The sequence below is a fragment of the Phalaenopsis equestris genome, unplaced genomic scaffold (genome assembly GCF_001263595.1).
Source record: "Phalaenopsis equestris unplaced genomic scaffold, ASM126359v1 Scaffold000761, whole genome shotgun sequence".
Classification (NCBI taxonomy): domain Eukaryota; kingdom Viridiplantae; phylum Streptophyta; class Magnoliopsida; order Asparagales; family Orchidaceae; genus Phalaenopsis; species Phalaenopsis equestris.
In genome coordinates this window covers 1767059-1786141 of record NW_018165201.1, presented here as the reverse complement: position 1 = coordinate 1786141, position 19083 = coordinate 1767059, and the positions used below count along the sequence as shown (strand labels likewise).

Below are 19083 nucleotides of genomic sequence, written 5' to 3'. Positions count from 1 at the left end.
GCGGAGCCGAACACGAGCTGAGCATGGCTCGCTCGTGTTCGGCTCGTTTACACCCCTAGTCAAGCCAGAAGGCAATCGGATGATAAGTAAACACTTGTAAAATTCTAAAAACACCCCAATACAAACTCTCTTCAAATGGCGTAAAAATATAATATTACTATTGTACAATCTTCTCGATAAATAGGGAAAATATTTTATAAAGAAGGGACACTATTCATTATTGTTCATCTCTATTTCTCTCACCTCACGCTCTATTTCTTGGGTGTGATTCAGGAACATTCTCGGATTCAACAATAATAATGCATTATTATATACTTAAACTATTTTTATACCGAACTTCAGATTTCACACGCAAAAATTTCACCTGTAAAAATCTAGATATTTAGGACTGCCCATGTGGGTCCCTTGGATTTGCAACTTCAGATTTCCATTACAAGTTCTTGGATTTCTTCTGATTTCCCAAACTCTGTAATTTCATAATGTTACTGTTTTGCGCTAAAGCATAATTTTAGGCGTATGACAAGTGTTTGTAAGTGAGTTCATTCTTTTTATTGGTCTTTGGGTGCTGAATTTTCTTATAAGGTTTGTTAATATATCTGGATTGTAGAAATACTCCCTAAGTTTTGGGGTATAAGAAAATATTTATGTATCTATATGTTTTTGTCTTAATTCACGATCATGATCATAATCAGCTTCAATTGGGCTTATTCCAACCATGTGGCGTTGACATTATGAATCCTTAGTCTCCTGTTATTTTAGGGGCATTTACATACATGCCACACAATTCTTATATATTTATATATCTAACACTTACTTTTATATTTACATGCAGACCACTCCAATCTTTAACATCACATAAAAAATACCACTATTACTACCTTTTTAAAGGTGAAAAACACCTTTTCATGCATAGATTTATGACACCAAAGTGTTATGAATATAAATATCAAACTTTAGGTGTTAGATATGTAAATACATAAGAATGCGGGGCATTTATGTAAAATTCCCTTTATTTTAAGTGCATTGTCAGTTGCTGACTCTATTTGTGAAACTCTAGACTTGTATTTTACTTTTAAGTCTCCCAAGATGCCCAGTTGCGTCAATTGGTGTGTTACAGCTTCAAGATACCATTTGACAAGGCTAAAATGTGGGATATGTTTGTAAAAATAAATTTTGCTATGCCAATGGTTTCCTTTCTTTTCAATATCCCTTGATTCAAGCTTTCTGAAACTTGTTTCTTTTGTAAAGGTGGTTGTTGCTAAAATACTAACATGATGATTATTTTTACTTAGATAGTAGAAATGGGTTTGATGACAAAGGACGATTATCTCGAAGTTAGCAGCAAAGCTATGAGCTTATTTTCATATGGACAGGTGGGAATTTTTTCTTTTTTGATTTGTTTCTTATTATTTCTGTAAAGCTGTAATTCTCAATTTTTTTCATAGATAATCAACATGCAGAGTAATTAGGATTTTCTTACTATTGCTTTGTAGATTCTATTTGCTTAAGTTAGATTCATCTTGTGTTCTTTTGTACATCGGTCTTAGTTGGAAAATTGTTTTGCAATGATTTGGCTCAGTTATTTGTTTTTTGGTTGATATATGTTAATTTTCTATATTCCAGCCATAAAAAACCTGTCATGTTTATTTATGAATTTATTTCTTAATATTGCAGCAAGTGGCTCTCAATCATGGTCTAATGTTAGTGGATACGAAGTATGAGTTTGGGAAGGACACTGATGGGAATATTTTGTTAATTGATGAGGTTTGGCTTACAAATTCACCTATGAGAATCATTTTGTATCTCATCTGCTTGTGTTTTTCTGGTAACTGTGGGTTCATTTGTATGGGAGACCAGTTAGTAGTGCAGATATTAAATAGTTTTTTAGATAGGTTCTTACATTAATATATATATTCTCATGTTCTAAATTTCATATTTATCTCAAGGCTGTGGTGGTGTAGAAAAATCTAGTCATTGACTCTCGTTCATATTAGTTTTGAACATGCGCCGTGCCGATTTATTTAGGTGCTTTTTAAATATTTTAAGGGGCATGTTCATACATGTCATTGAATTCCATTTATATACATATGTAACACATAAACTTTGAGCTTATATCCATTTGTGCAGTGCATTAGAAAGATAAATGATCTTAAATCCTAGTAAAAACTACTAATTATGTGGTCCATGGATAAATGAATAATTTCCCATATAGAAACTCTAAGTAGTGGTAAAGCTAGGACGACCAAATTTTTACAAATTAATTACATAGAATATTTATTAAAAAGAATCATCTAAATGATTATAATTAATGCATTCATTTTCTTGTACCTTAAGATGGAACTCTAATCCAAGACTTCAAATATCTGAACCCAACTAAGGTTTGAAAAGTTGTTAGGGGAATAAGCTCCCATGTTCCACATCGAACAAGAGCATTATATTCATTTGACATTGCTCGATGATAGTTATGATGTTTGAGCCGGCTTTGGGTTATGGTGTTGGGTTAAAAGGTAAAATGATTCATTTAGTTTTGTTGTTGAAGTGAGTTTTTTTAGGTTGATTTGTGTTCTTGAATCAAGTGATCATCGGGGTTTTTTTGTGGTGGGAGTCGGTTGGGTGGGTGTTGTGATTGTGCAAGAGGATCTTGGGTGTGCTATGGAGGGAGGTGGATGGGGTTTTGATGTAGATAGTATGGATCAAGACGTTATATAAGGTGCTATTCTAGATTGTGTACATGAAGTATTTGAGGAAGGATTAGATTTGGTGTAGGACACTATTAGGAAACTATGTCTTCAAAGATGCTATGAGACAAAGAAAAAGATTCAAAAGAAAATATAAACTCAACAAAATGTACATGCAGGAGACAGACTTTGGATGTAGTGGTGTGGAGGCATTATTGGACACTTTGGATGAAGGAGTAACTGAGAAAGAAATAGGATTAAGTTCTAGATTTAAATTTATTTGTGGTGTTTGGGTGATGTTAGGGGTAGTAAACGCAACCAAAAAACAAATTTTAGAATAGTTAGAAGGCGAGCCATAGAGCTATTCATATGGAGAAGTGAGATGAAGTTTGAGCTTGGACCGGTGATCTATGAGGTAGACTAGCTTGGCAAAAACATGAGTCTGCCATGATATGTGTAATGATCATAACATTGGGATCATCCTATGAAGTGTGAGATGAGACGCTTAAACCAATGATGATATGAGAAGCATAATAGTGATCAAGTTATCATTGGACGTGGCTACCACGAAGTAGGCGGGTGAGACTCCTGAGAGTGAGGCGCCGGTGCATAGAAAATTAGTGGCATGCTTGAAACAAACCAATTGAAAGGTGAAGTACCGTTCAACTATATGACTCTAAACGTGAGACGCTTGACAGTTGCCAAGATAGACGTTTGAAGCTCAATAAATTGAAATGCTAAGGCACGCTGCAATTCTCATGCGAATATCGTTGCTACGACTAGCAAGAAGGTATGGAGGAGAGAGGTGATGGGATCTATCTGCTAGTTTGTGGTTGCAAGAGAGAGAGATGAAGGAGAGAACAAGAGAGATGAAGGAGGTATGGAGGAGAGGGGGTTTGTGCATTGAATCGAGGCTTTGTTACCACTTTATAGTAGATTTGAATAATGGCTCATATGTTCTCTTACTGAGTCTTTGGAATATATAGAATGATGCAAAATTTGATTTCCGTAGGTTATAATAATCCAACAATAAATCAAGTTCGGTCAACTAAATGCATATCAAATAATTAATTAGAACATGCATGTCTGCTCATCAAACACATGGAAAACTATGAGACTGAAGTATGAAGAACGCTTATGTAACTTTTGTTTATGATAATATTTTGGAAGATTTTGCATACATACCACTCAATTCTTATGTATCACATCTATCACTTAAACTTCAATTTTTACTTACATGCCACTTTACCTATACATGAAAAGGAGTATTTACTTTTTAAATGTTAAAGTAGTGGTATTTTTTATGTGATATGAAAGATTCGGGTTGTATATATGTGAAAATAAAGTTTGGGTGTTAGGTATGTAAATACATAGGAATTCGGTGGTATGACCCTAATATTTTTGTTGCAACCGTGTAGGTGCATACACCTGATTCTAGCAGATACTGGATTGCTAGTTCTTATCAGGAGCGTTTCAATGCTTCTCTGGAACCTGAAAATGTTGATAAGGTATGCTTCTAGTTTTGTTTGATTTCTACTATAAAGTCAGACATGGTTCTGCCGGGAAGGGATTTTCTGTTTCTGTTAACTTTATTGATATTTGGATTACATTTTTGGACTTGATTAACAAGATGATTCATATCCAAATAAAAATGTACTTCATAAAATGAATGATTATCAGGAATTCTTGAGGCTATGGTTCAAGGAGCATTGCAATCCGTATGAAGATCAGGTATTTTATATATATATATATATGTGTTTGTTTGAACGGTTGTGAGGAAAATAAAATCAAATTATCATATAAAATTGAAGGAACTTTTTTCAGGTTTTGCCAGATGCACCAGAAGATCTTATTTGTGAACTTGCATGGCGGTATGTCTCCATCTTGTTGTTTCTTTGTGCATGGTTTCTTTTGAAGTGCAATTTATAAGGAGGCAAGTGTCAAAATGGTCCCCTGGCTCTTTGTAGAGTGGTCATTTTAGTCTTTTTAGTCCCAAAGTTTATAAAAGTGTCGAGTAGTTCCCGGATTTTTTAAATATTGGTTGAAATAGTCCCCAATGAAGACTATTTTAGCCCTCATTAAAGTCGTCCGAGGACTAATTTAGCACTTTTATAATTTTTTAGACTAAAATGACTCCATATAAATAATCAAAGAACTATTTTGACACTTTACTCAATTTGTAAGAATTTGGAAGTTGGTCTCTATTGCTTTCAATTCAGAGCTTTTGAACCGTTGAATTCAAGTAAGAATTTTAGAACATTTAATTGTCAATTTTTAGCCAAATCAAACTTTTGACTATTGTCTTCAAATAAACATCCAAGTTGAGCAGCCTCACTCTTTAAATTTAAGGGCTTGTTTGGGATCATTTTTATTTATTTATTTATTTTTTTGTTTTTTTTCTTTGTTTTTAAAAACATGTTTGTTAGTATGTTTTTAACATATTTTTATTTTTTGTCTCTAAAAACAAATATACAAGTTTTTTTAAAAATTAATTATATCTTAATCAAACATACCAAACATATTTTGTTTTAATTCAAAACATAAACAAAATGAAATAAAAACAAAAACAAAAGTGATCCCAAATAGTCCCTAAGTCAACGCGAGTTCATAATGAGTCTAACAATCTTGTGGCACAACCAGCATGTTAGCCTGATTTACATTTGGTCAATTTGAAGAAGCCATTTGATATAAGCAATTAATAAAACTTGGCTACACATTTTAAAATAGGGGTATTTAAATGCATACCACACAATTTTTATATGTACATACATTATGTGAACACATTAGTTGTTATTTAACCAAACATAAATCATATCAAGTAATAAATTTTAGCAATTATGATGGTAAATTTAATAACTATAATTTCCAATGATTCAAAAGCCAAAAAAAGGAAGAATCAAAGTATAATGAATGAAGTGATGTAAAAATTGCTTAAAAGCATAAATGTTCGTGAGATTGAAAAAAATGATTGAAGTTTGAGAAACAGAGGTGCTTTATTGCAATAGAGTAAGGATAAGTTATTTGAAAATTTGAAGAAACTACACTCTGAAGCATTCTTGAGAAGAAGCTATTAGCACCAACCATGAGGTCTAGCGAGATGCATATAAAAGAAATACGTTACGAGATAGCTTAAAGAGAACCATGGTGAAATAACTACCTTCTTCATAGGAGAAGAAAAAACATGCAAACAAAGATTTTGAGAGTACAATATCATGTGCAAAATCAAACATTCCCACTCTCACTATCATGGAAAATGTTGAATCAAACCACATTATAAATTGACATTTCATTTGTTCTTAGAGCCGAGCACATAACACTGCATCGTGATGCATACATTTTATCATGAACTTGTAATAAATATGAGAGCAATGCGTAGGGACAGCACATTGCTTCAATAGGCTCCAAAAGCATGATTATAATAACGCTAGTATGACAATTACTTTAAAGTAAATCATATTTAAACAAATATTATTTACAAAATCAAACTAAACTTTTTTTAAGAAACACATGTTTGAATTGCCAATAATTAATGATTTTTATGACAACTAATGTTTGATGCATTAAGGACTTTACAATGTATCACACTCAAAGTGATGGGTTACTCATGCTAGCTCTTTATATCTTGGCAGGTTGGTTCGGAACCGCTTACACTTTTGGTGTGGGGCACACACGACTTGTTATGTTTTAAACATGACAAATGATCTAGTTTGTAAAACATTAATTGCAAAAACTAGTAATTTATAGCCATAAAAACTTGTTTCTCTTGCAAATGAAATGTTAGATTTTCTTAGTTGTTCAAACTTAAGAACGAAGCATTGTTAAACAATTTTGTTTCATTCATGTAATTCACAAAGATCAAATCCCAGTCTTGTCAGTTAGGACTTTAGGGTTCATCATTAGTTGTCGTAGCTTGGGCTATACATCTAGTGTAGACATGAACAGTTGCAGTTTTTGTTTTATGGCCAATACTGGCTTGAACGTTAAGGGCTTAATTAGGATCAACCTTATTTTCTATTTCTTGCTTGAGTTCCTCTTACTTTTGATCTCTCTTGCTCCCTCTTCCCTTTTTAATTTTCTTAATTAAATTTTCTCTGTTTTTATTACGTTAGAAGTGTTATTAGTGTCATATAGATTTGTCTTTTATTTTTTTATTTTTTATTTTTTGCTCATAAAATTTTAATTGTTTGTTTGACTTTCATGACTACTAATTTCTTATTGCTAGTTTCATAATCCAGCTATCAAAGAACTAAATAAATGGTCAATACAATATGTAGATAAGTCCTTAGATTTAGAAATGGTACATTGGGGACATCTAAATGCATACCACCCAATTCCTATGAATTTACATATCCAACACCTAAACTTGACTTTTTACATTCATGCTTCCCAATTTTTTGATATCACATAAAAAATGCTAATATTTTAACTCTGAAATGGTGAAATACAGCTTTTCAGGCATAAGTTTGGTGGTATAAATGTAAAAAATAAAGTTTGCGTGTTAGATATGTAAATACGAAAGAATTGTGTGGTATGCATGTAAATCTCCCTATATTATTTTGTCATTCTGTGCTATAAATTTAAAGCATGCTTTCTATTTTGTTGCTTTTTTTTAAAAAAAAATTGTATAGATTCTCACAGCTAATGAATTAAGTCTTCTTCACTAAACCATACAACCATTGTTCTCTAATACTAGTTTTTTTTGGGATAATTACATACAGACCACCCGAAACATTGATATTTACAAATAAACCCAGATGATTTTTTTGAACTACCGAACCGATGCATCCACCCATGCTGCAATCGAACTATTCAGGATTGGGGTTTCATCATGAATTTTGATATTTGAATGAGTATTTGAAAATTGGATAAAAGAGAATGGTTGTTTTGTAAATAACAAGTTTCGAGTGATCTACATGTAGTTGCATGTAGTTGCAGCTACGAGTGATCTGCATGTAACATGATAACTTTTTCTTTCTGAGCGCATGTATCAAATAATAGTATGAAACCTTTGTTAAGGAACTGATCTTCATCTGGCATTCATTGCAGATACATTTTCCTGTACGAGACAATCACCAACTCCAAGTTTGAAATCCCATCAATGGAGGTATGGTGATAATATTTAAGAAAATTGATAATTTCATAGAGAAACTTCTCATTTTTCTTGAAATATTTTTCAGGAATCGATCCATGAAAGCATTTCCAGGAAGGTCTCCGAGGTCCTCCAAAGCCTGTAGCTGCAAAAATATCATATTTATTCAGTCATACTGTTAATCTCACAGAGGATATACTAATTGTTCTCATCAAGGAGTTCTGAAAGCTGAGCTCTTGAAGCTCAGTAATGGCTTCATATGCAGCAGGTATGGTGTTCAGAGGACATTTCAGGTTTTTGGCAGTTGTTGTGGAGGAGAGAAAGTGCATGTGATTTTGAAGGGGTTGTTTTTAATTTTATTATTTTTATTTTATTTTCTTTGTGTGTTGTGATTTGAAATAAACATATCTGATACATTAAAATAAATTATGTTTTATTTATTTATTCTTGGTAGTCGGCAAAAGTGGCAGTTGTCGGTGGTGGTTGGCTTCCTATAGTGGCAAGTAAGGCTGTTATTGATCCGATTTGGAGCCGAGTGAGATTTAATACGGCTCTAAATTGCCTCGTAGCTTGTTATATTCGATTTCGAGCCGAGCCGGTTCGAAAAGAAATCGAGCTCGATCCGGCTCGAAATCAATACAAGCTGGCTCAAATTGAGTTATTTGGATATATTTCAACTCAGTTTTGACTGGACTTGGCTCAAAATTGGAATTAATTACCTCAAACTAAATATTTTGATCTGTTCCGGTACGAAATTGGCTCGTGACTCATTATATTCAATTTTCTTTGGCATCAAATATATACTTTTTATAAATAAAAAATACTATAGCGTATAGCTCGAAATTGACTCACAAAAATTCGATCCGAAATTACAGCTCATAGCTTGATTTGCTTGTTTCAATTTGATCTCGATTTGAGCTAAATTTTGAATCAATTTTTAAGCAATTAACCATCTTCGAGCTAAATTCACAACCCTAGTGTCAAACAGAATCTTAGTTTCTAAAATTATTAAAAATGAAATAAAAACTCACGAAACTATAATTTTATTATGAATTTATATCCATTGATTAGAGCTTTTAGATATATACATACATATATATATATATACATATATATATATATATATATATATGTATATAATTTTTGCTCTCTCAGTAACCAAATCTTGAAAGTGAATTAGAGTAATGAGTGACGGATGATGCATTCAATTGAGCAAACGTTAGCTGCAAGTCCATTTTGTCAAATTACTTTGGAATTGAAATTTCATTAACAAATTAGAAAGAACAATCAGACACACATCTTCTATGTATTTACATATCTAACACCCAAATTTACTTCTTAAATATGTAAATACATAGAATTGGGTGTCATGTATGTAAATGCCCGAACATTTGATTTGTTCATTCGACTTGAAATTGAACCGGACATTGAACCGGAACATGGAGAAATTCAAGATTCAATCAGATGGTCTCATGAATCATAAATATATTTGAAAATAATAATACATAAGATTTACATTTCACTCAATTCATATGTATTTAAATAACTACCACCTAAAATTTAATTTTAACATATATCATTTTATCTACGCATGAAAACATGTATTTTAGTTTTTTTTTTCTTTTTAATTAAAATGCTGATATGTTTTTTTTTGTGATATGAATAATTTTGGCGGTATAAATGTAAAATGAAAAAAGTTTAGATGTTAGATATGTAAATAAATAAAATTGAGTAGTTTATATGTAAATTGAATTTTTTTGTAATAATGTTTATAAAATACATAAAATTGGGTTATATGTATGTAAATGCCCTCGAATCTAATGGTTCCTTAAAACAGGAGCCAGTTTGCCAGGTATTGAACTGACGGTTCAACCCGTTTTTGTGTAACAATGTGTGTGTTTCTCATGCCAAACGTTTCTGATTTTCTAAACCCTGATATTCATACATAAAATATATATATTTCACTTTTTAAAAATTAAAATAGTGAAATTATTTTATATAATAAATATTATAAATATAAAAAAATTATACTATATGTATTAGACATATAAATAAATAAAAATTAGGTGGTATATAAATAAATTCCCCTAAAAAAAATAGTCAGAAAAGCTATCTAAATTTATATACAAATAATATTATTTTAACAAAGCATTAATTTTGAGTGTTAATTAGTTGATATAATGTGTTTAATATTTAATTTAGAAATTTTAATTATCTTATTTAAGAAATTTATTCCGTACATAATAGGGCTGTCAAATCGACTCGTTGTTCGTGAACAGCTCGTGTTCGGTTCGTTAATTTTGTTTGATAAGTTAACTAGCCGAACACGAACTAAGATGTGTTCGTTCGTGTTCGGTTCGTTTTGGCTCGAAATACTACTCATCAATATATATATATATATATATATATATATGATGCTCGCTAGAAAATTCGTGGCGGGGATAAAGATTTATAATCAATTAAAATATTAATTAAGAAAATAAAAAAAATTATTAAATTAGATTTAAATGATATTTTAATATAAATAATAATTTTTAAATAATGTTCAAATTCTTATTATTTTATGCCTTATAACTATGTTATTAGAATTGTTAAAATGACTCTATCTCGTGGCTCGACGAGCCCAACACGAGCTGAGCGACGAGCCCAACACGAGAGCTGAGCAACAAATGGATCTTCAAACTTGATTCTTCAAACTTGATTCAGATTGATTCTTAAATGGATCTGAGCAACAAACTAAAAGAATTGAGCTGTTGCTGCTTTGGAACCCTAATCAATCAGTAAATCTCCATCTTAGCTTCTCCGATTTCGCTCCGGATGCGATCGAATATGGCCGAGTAAAATCACGATTCCTTGTGTATCGGATATTTTGTGGGAATGATCATTTTGGTTCTGATCTCAAGCCGGTGAGGTCTTTTTCCTGTTCTTCTTTCAGAATTTTGTGCTCTTGATTTTTTATTTTCCCGAAATAAAATGCGATTATTGTATTATTATGTGTTACTATCTCTTTATCTTGATTTTCCTTTCATTGGCTTGGTGTTAGGGTTTTTTTTTTCGCTATTTGTTACATAGTTTTAGATTTTTTTTTTTTTTTTTGTGGCAGTGAACTTCAAGTGATGTGTATGTGGAACTTTGCGGTAAAACTGAATAAATTTTGCAGGTTTGTGTTTTCTTTGTACATTACATATGTTTTTTGCTGAAAGGAGAGCATTAATGGAAGCATAGGGCTATTTTAGGTGTGTAATATTTCATACAAAACTTCACTGAGCGGGCGCTGAGAGGATACTAGCGTGCTTTTGTGCTCTTTATGCAGCCTTGAATGTGTCTTTGCCCCTGTTTTTTTGTGGGATGATTTGCATACATACCGCCCAATTCTTTTGTATTTACATATCTAACACCTAAACTTTATTTTTTACATATATGGCACATTACTTAATCATGAAAAGATGAATTCACTTTTTAAAAGTTAATATAGTGGTATTTTTTATGTGATATGAATGATTTGGGTGGTATGAATGTATAAAGTAAAGTTTAGGTGTAGATATGTAAATACATAAGAATGGGTGTAGGAGATTGAGGCGGTGTTATATTTGTCTTTGCTTTAAAATTTTCAGCGCAGATGAAACTAGAAGTTAAAATTTTTAAAGTGAAATTTTTTTTTTTAAAAACCTCGGTGTAGCCTAGATGAGTAACTTCCCTTATTAATAGTTTTCAAGTTCAAGATTCTCTTTGAATTGTTAGCGGGACACCAATACAACATTTACATTAATTAGGGAATCATTATGTCTTCGTTGTTAGGTGCTACCATTCTTAAGATGCAAGTGATTGATAGTAATTAAAAATAGAGCCCAGTTGGTTTGGGAATCCACGAATAATATTGTTTTATGTTGATGAGCCTTTGAGATGCTAATGATAGTGGTCGATCGATAGTTAATAAGAGAGCCCAAATGGTCTTCAGTAAAGGAAACACTTAAGTGATAACAGTAGATAAATGACTCGCAAGGTGAGCTTGATAAGCTAATAAGTCAAGCTCAAGTACACTCAAATATATTAAAATTGAAGATATTATCACTAAATTATTAAAATTATTTTAAAATCTATATTTTACATGTTATATCAAGTAATTTCTTATTATTTATCTCCTAATTACTCATTCTATTTATTATTTTATCATAATACTATACTTTAATTAATATTGTCATAATAAACAAGTTGACTCGTGAGACGCGTCAAACTCATAAAATTATGCTCGAGTTCAAGCTAAAACTTTAATTAATTAATCAAACTCAATCTCCAGTCTAGGGTGGCTCAAGCTCGACTCGACTTGTTTACACTTCTGCTTTAGCCTGAACATCCACCGACAATTTAGGCATGTGTCGAATATGTTTGGTGAAACAAAGTATTAGGTTTGACAAAAAATTTACTAGCACAATTCATGTAATGAAGGGAGGAAATTTAGGTAAAAGAGTATTTTTCTCAAAATTTTAGAGCCTCCATTTTGTGTTGCAGGTAAAAATCCTCCAAATGAGTCAAGTGGAAGATATATTCATAAACTGTTCATTGGATATTCGGATTATTAGCTAATTCTAATACAAGAGATGACTAGAATTTTCATTTTCAAATGTGGATATTCGAATTATTAGCTCATTTCAATCCAAACTTAGTGGAGATCATGCATTTATTTGTCAAAACTCCCAACCCACTTGAATTTTTTTTATTTTCAACGACCATCGTGCTTGTAAACATAGGGAAACTTTTCTCATTTCAAGACGAATATTTTGAGACCAGAGAATCATGGCAAAGCAAAGCATAATAACCTCAATAAATCATAATTGATATTTTTATGTTGTTTGCAATCAATATTGGGGCACATCAAATCAAATCCCTTTAGGTCCTAAATTTGTTATTTCAGTTACACTGACTTCATTCGATCCTTCAAACCATGTTCGCAAGTCAATCAAAGTGTTTGTGTCAAATGGAGCTAAATTAAATTCTAACTCAGCCATTTGTATGCACCTCGGGATTCATGCCCAAAAAAAAGGAAGATTTGCATACATACTACTCAATTCCTATGTATTTATATATCTAACACGTAAAATTCAATTTTTATATGCATGCCACCTTCCCTGTTCATGTAAAGGTGGATTTCACTTTTTAAAATGTTAAAGAAGTGGTATTTTTTTATGTGAAGTTTAGGTGTTATATATGTAAATATATAGGAATTGGGTGGTATATATGTAAATGCCCCAAAAAAATAGTGCTAGATCAAATAATGATTTTCAAAATACTGACTAGCGTATCTTTTATCTTCTCCAAGCTAGGATAATTATAATTCCAGTTGAAGTAACTATATTAGTTTTGTTGATCTTATTTTCTTTGCTTTCACTTTCTCAGCTGATGACAGCTAATGGATCTTTAATGGATGCACCATTTGGTGCCAATGAGATCGACAAGATGAAGGATGTTGAATCGAATGACATGGTTCCTTCCAATGTCAACAACCCCCCAGTATAACCATATGTGAATTTTTCAGAAGAATTTCATAGGAAATTTTTGGTCTGTAATTTGCGTAAATGCCCCTGATTTCATATTTTTCATTTCATTTTTCAGGAGATGTTGAAGGATGTTTCAAAAAAGGATGAGTTGAACGAGATAGTTACTACCGCTGATAATGTTGATGATGAAGAAAGGGTGGTGGGTAAGATCGGATCAAATAATGATGATCCCGTTCCTACGGTAGGAATGGTATTTAAAACGTACGATGAAGCTTCGAACTACTATAAACAGTATGCTTTGCGAGTAGGGTTTGGCGTGGCTGTTAAGAAGTCATCTTTCTCCAAATCCGGAGTATGTAGGAGGTTGATACTTGGCTGCTCTAGAGGAGGCAGAGGACGCGCTGATGCTTGTTACCTTGCAAGGCAGAGCGCGAAGACTAATTGCGAGGCTATGATTGCGGTTAAGTTGTGGGGCGATGGTTTGTTGCACGTTGTCGATGCTAAACTCGAACACAACCATCCGGTCAGCCCTTCCACTGCACAATTCTTAAGATGTTACCGAAAGATGGCTCATACAACGAATCATGTAAGACATTGTGGACCTAGAAATTCTCATTGTGTTGATAAGGATTGCATAAACATGATGGAAATAGGGAGATTGAAGCTTGGGGAAGGTGATGATGAAGCCATTCATCAATTTTTCTCTCGGATGCAAAATAAGAATCCACAGTTCTTTTACTCGGTGGATCTGGACGAGCACAGTCGAATGAGGAACCTTTTTTGGGCCGATGCAAGGTCAAGAGCTGCGAATCGGTATTTTGGTGATGTTGTTGCATTTGATACAACATGCTTAACTGAAAAGCATGATATGCCGCTTGTTTCTATTGTTGGTGTGAATCATCACGGACAAAGTGTGCTCTTGGGTTGTGGGTTGCTTTCGAAGGAAACCGTTGAAACGTATGTTTGGTTTTTTAAGACGTGGCTAACATGCATGATGGATTGCCACCCAAATGCCATCATCACAGACCTGTGCAAACCGATTCAGGATGCGGTTGCGGAGGTTTTTTGCAGAAGCAGACATCGTCTTTGCTTACATAACATAATGAAGAAGGTGCACGAAAAGCTAAGGGGACAAGAGGAGTTCAAAGCTATTAAGAAAGAAATTAAGAAACTCGTCTACGATTCATTACGAGCTTACGAGTTCGAACGTGAATGGAAGGAAATGATCGAAAATTTTGGACTTGTAGACAAAGAATGGCTCATCAACTTGTATAATCAGCGGCATTCATGGGTTCCGCTTTTTCTTAAAGATACGTTCTGGGCAGGCATGTCTGTCACTCAACGCGGTGAGAGTTTAAGTACCTACTTCGATGGATGCGTGTATCCAAGGACTACTATAAAGCACTTTTTGAGTAAATATGAAACTATCATTCAAAGTAAGTGCAAGAAGGAAGCTCAAGCGGACTCTGAATCATTCCACAAGACACCTCTTATAGCATCGAAATTTTACATGGAAGAACAGCTATCCAAGCTCTACACCATTAACATGTTTCAAAAATTCCAAGATGAGCTAAAAGCCACCATGTATTGTCACGCCTCACCAATTAAGATAGATGGGTCCGTTCATATATTCGAGGTCAAAGAATGTTCGTATATCGAGAATGGAAAGCGGACACAGAGCAAGGATCACGAGGTCTTCTTCAACGCAGAAGAACTAGCCATTCAATGCATTTGTGGTTTCTTTCAATTTAATGGAATTTTATGTAGACATTCGTTATCAGTGTTTATGTTGCAACAAGTTTTTGAGATCCCATCTCATTATATTCTCAATAGATGGAAAAAAGATTTTAAGAGATTGCAGATTTTGGCTAATAGTAATGGTGATATAGTATCTGAAAACTTAGGGGATCGTCATTACTACTTATCGATGCGTTTTCTTGAACTCGTTGAAGTTGGGTTTTTATCTGAAGAGAGGTACCAGCTTGCTTTAAAGCTAATGAGAGAGCTGGAGAAGGTTCTCTTAGATGGCTCAGGATGCAGGGAGAGGCAACCAAGGCTTCTTGGATTCGAAACTCAGCCGAGTCAACAGGAACCTTTGGCATCTCGATTCGTTACCTCGGATTGTAATAAGAGCCTGAGTTCACTGCAGACGAAACGAAGAGGTAGGCCGCAGAAAAGGTTTGAAAAATTAAATTTGGAGTCGCTCGTCCGGACAAACAAGGAGCAGGTAACAGACCGCTTAACATCCCTTAAGTTAACCATTTTTGTAGTTAGTTTTTTTTTTTTTTTTTTTTTTTTTTTTCGTTTTAGCAGTTTTTGTTGTTTTTTAACTAGGATTTTCTAAGGTCATCTCTCCCTCAGAGTGAGACCACCCCTGTCCTACAACCTGCCTCAGCTAGTTTGCATCAGGATTTGATGGTAAGTTATTTGCTGAGCCTTCCCATGCTCGTGAAATTTGAAATTGTGAAACTCGTGTTTTACGAAGTTTTTTCATAGGAGGAAGTTAACCTGAACGAGCTTTCGTTCAGCGCGCATTTTGGAATGCATGTGAATCAAGAGCAAATTGGCAGTCAACCGAGGATGCAGCCTAGTAATTTGTTTCAGGTTTGTGATTCAAGAAGCTTGTTTGTTTTTTTTTTTTTTGGTCTGCATGTGCATAAAAAGACTGCATTTTGAAGTTTTGGTGTTTTCATACGGCCCAATTCCTATGTATTTACATATCTAACGCTTGAACTTTGCTTTTTATATTCATAATATCTGAATCTTTCGTATCATATCAAAAATATCATTATTTTAACTTTTTAATTTTTGAAATATACCTTTTCATGTATAGTTTAGGTGAAATTTTAAAATTGAAGACTAAGTGTTAGATATGTAAATACATAAGAATTTAGTGGTATGTAAGTGAATCCCTCCTTTGAAGTTTGTACCATATATACAGACCATGATGTTTTCTAGTAAATTTTGTAACACAAGCTTGACAAGATTTTCTGTCTCAGGTTCAGTATGAACAGCAGGCATTAGGAACACCAACTAGAATGCCGTGGCTTTATAACCAAATGTATCAGGTCCCTCTTTTAACTGGTTTTTCCATTTTGGTTCTTTTTTTTTTTTTTTTTTTTTTTTTTTTTTTTTTTTGGAGTCTAAACCTCTTAGAAGTCGAGAAAAATTTCAAAATGGTCCCCCGACTCTTCGTTGGAGTGGGAGTGTCATGTTAGCCCTAGAGTTTATAAAAGTGTCAATTTATTCTTCATTTTTTTTAATAAGGTTTGAAATAGTCCCGAATGAGGACTATTTTAGCCCCATTAAAATAGTATGGGGACTAAATTTACCATTTTTATAAATTCATGGACTAAAATGAACCCATTTAAATAGTCAGGGGACTATTTTGGCACTTTACTCCTTATAAGCCTGCTATCCTGATAATATTTTATGTAAAGCTGCATTTATTTAAGATTTTGATTAATGGACACGAGTACAGGAAGATCAAATTCCGAAAGCACCTTCTGCTCGAAGAAATGGATAACAGAGAGGGGGCATCCATCCAGTGATGATGTGCTATATGTTTGCACTATGCTGCAAGTTTTTCTGAAGGTGCAATTTCAGTTGCCAACATATCCTGGTAAGACTTCTAAAACCAGGACCTTTAGTGGTTTTGAGAATTTCGTTAATGAAAGTTTTCATTTTGAAGGTAAAGTAATTCAATGACGGATATTATGATAGAGATTATGGGGCATTTACATACATAGCACACAACTCTTATGTATTTACATATCTCACACACAAACTTTCATACTTATACACATAACACTCAGATCTTTAATATCACATAAAATATAACACTATTATCGTGTTTTTAAAGTGAAACACACCTTTTTCTTGCATATATTTAAAGCACCAAACTGTTATGTGTGTAAATTTGAAAGGTTAGGTGTGAGATACATAAATACATAAGAATTGTGTGCTAGGTATGTAAATTTCCCTAGAGATTAGAAGACTATGGTTGTTGTTGAGATGGAAGAGAATAATATGGGTTTTCAGAAATCACGAAAATGTTATGTATATAAATATGAAGGTTTTGGTGTGAGATATGTAAATGCATAAGAATTGTGTGCTAGGTACGCATATTTCCCTGGAGATTAAAAGACTTCGATGGTGTTGAGATGGAAGAGAATAATATCGAGTTTTCAGACATTAACTTGCCTGCGCTGATGCTAAAGTTATTCGGGAGACGATCTGTGCAACCCCAACACATTGCATCCAGCTCCGAGGTCCTCATCATCATCAGCAATACTAGCTCTAAAGGACAGAACCTCGATCATCATGGATGGCACGTTCATGGATTGCATTCTAACAATGCGCCACGAGTCGAGACCACTTCTTTCTCTGTGAGCGATTGCTCAGCCCATCAAGTAACATATGATCAAACACAACCAATTTTTTTCTTCTACTCGAAAATAAGAAACAAGGTGGTTTGCCACCCCATATATTATTTCATATTATTTTGTTTTCTTTTATTTTTATATAGATCATGTAATCTATTTTATGAAGAATACAATGAAATATCAAAGTTTGCATTTTTAAGCAAAGCTTATGAAGAACTTTGGTGAATTCCTCATTTATCTACTTGTATTTTTATCCCTTCCTCTCCTACTTCTAGACTAATAACCTATGGCTTATTGTATTTCATCTCTCTCTCAAACTTTAAACTCATCTCTAGCACCCACTCAAAAACTCAAAACCCTAAAATACTTATTTCATATTTCATCTCCTTCAACAAGTCCTAATCCAATTCTAAACTCTTTACAAATCTCTCTATTTCTCCCACATAACCCTAAATCTTAATATCTCATCACCATTGCGCGGCTAAGGCTTCGCGAGCATCAACAAGAGCTCTTCTTCTCCCTTCTCAAGCCTACGAAAATAACGCTACCAAATCTATATCTTAAATAGGTTAGAAATCTTAGGTCCTGTTTGGTATGATATTTTTAATATGATTTAAGTTAGATTTAAATCCAGCCAAACACCATAAATGAATTAGATAAAGTCGGTGGTTTAAGTTAAATCTAATTTTAGCTTGTTTCGTTTATTAAATCCTATTTTACTAAATCTACTTATTAGTTGGATTTAAAGAATTTAGTGCAGGGAAAAAAAATTTCAAATAGATTTACGCCACGCACATTAAACGAATTTAAGTGAATTTAATCTTAATTGAACCAAATATTATTTTAGATTTAATGATATTTAGATTTAATAAATTAGGGTTCACTGAATTTTCTTATGTAACTTAAGGGCCCGTTTAGGCAGCTTATTTGGTGCGGTGACGTTTTGAAAATGCACCTGACATGTTTGGGTAAACTGTGTTTTGGCAGCTTATATATGTTTTCAAAACGCAGAAAACAGAGTTTTCAAATCGCACCTATCTAGGTGCGATGGCAGCTTATTGGCAACAGTCTGGCTTTTCCAAAAAAATAAAAATTTGTAATAGCCACCGCACCCAGTTTATCAGCAGATTATTTTTAATTAGCTTATTAGCAAATTATTCAATAAGCTACAGCTGCTCCAATCAGACCCTAAATCCTCTTTGCAGTCAAACACCCCCTTACTCTAAATCTTTGCCCAAACTCAAATCCAAAATGGCACGAGAAACACCTAAATCTTAACAGACTATTGTCTTCAACTCAATTGAAAGTCGATATGATTAGTTTTTAGTTCACTCGAGTTGATTTGATTATTTCTAGTCATATCCCTAATTTGTACCCTACCTAAATATTACATGATATTATCCAAACTTAAAATCTTTGTAATTTCTTACTTTAGA

At 33.1% G+C, this 19083-nt stretch overlaps 2 protein-coding genes across 2 annotated transcripts in view; both read left to right on the top strand.

Annotated features, from left to right (window-relative positions):
- The window catches only part of LOC110030879 (phosphoribosylaminoimidazole-succinocarboxamide synthase, chloroplastic), a 16069-nt gene extending 7862 nt beyond the window's left edge, over positions 1–8207 (top strand). Inside the window, exons 6-12 of the mRNA XM_020733838.1 lie at positions 1293–1373; positions 1675–1764; positions 4097–4186; positions 4359–4409; positions 4503–4549; positions 7725–7782; positions 7856–8207. Of these exons, the coding sequence (XP_020589497.1) occupies positions 1293–1373; positions 1675–1764; positions 4097–4186; positions 4359–4409; positions 4503–4549; positions 7725–7782; positions 7856–7912 (474 nt within the window). The 3' untranslated portion in view covers positions 7913–8207. The remainder of the gene's footprint in view (positions 1–1292; positions 1374–1674; positions 1765–4096; positions 4187–4358; positions 4410–4502; positions 4550–7724; positions 7783–7855) is intronic.
- A 2279-nt stretch (positions 8208–10486) lies between these two features.
- On the top strand, positions 10487–17783 carry LOC110030913 (protein FAR1-RELATED SEQUENCE 6-like). Its single transcript, XM_020733899.1, has 8 exons — positions 10487–10673; positions 13162–13275; positions 13378–15489; positions 15597–15680; positions 15759–15866; positions 16262–16323; positions 16744–16884; positions 17381–17783. The coding sequence occupies exons 2-7, from the start codon at positions 13165–13167 to the stop codon at positions 16811–16813; spliced, it is 2547 nt and encodes an 848-aa protein (XP_020589558.1). The 5' UTR covers positions 10487–10673; positions 13162–13164; the 3' UTR covers positions 16814–16884; positions 17381–17783.
- Positions 17784–19083: the final 1300 nt, after the last annotated feature.

Coding starts and splice junctions, on each gene's coding strand:
- LOC110030913 (XM_020733899.1), top strand. CDS start 13,165: ATGACAGCTAATGGATCTTTAATGGATGCACCATTTGGTGCCAATGAG. Junction 15,681..15,758: donor GTTTGCATCAGGATTTGATG/GTAAGTTATTTG, acceptor GTTTTTTCATAG/GAGGAAGTTAACCTGAACGA. Junction 16,324..16,743: donor CCGTGGCTTTATAACCAAAT/GTATCAGGTCCC, acceptor ACACGAGTACAG/GAAGATCAAATTCCGAAAGC.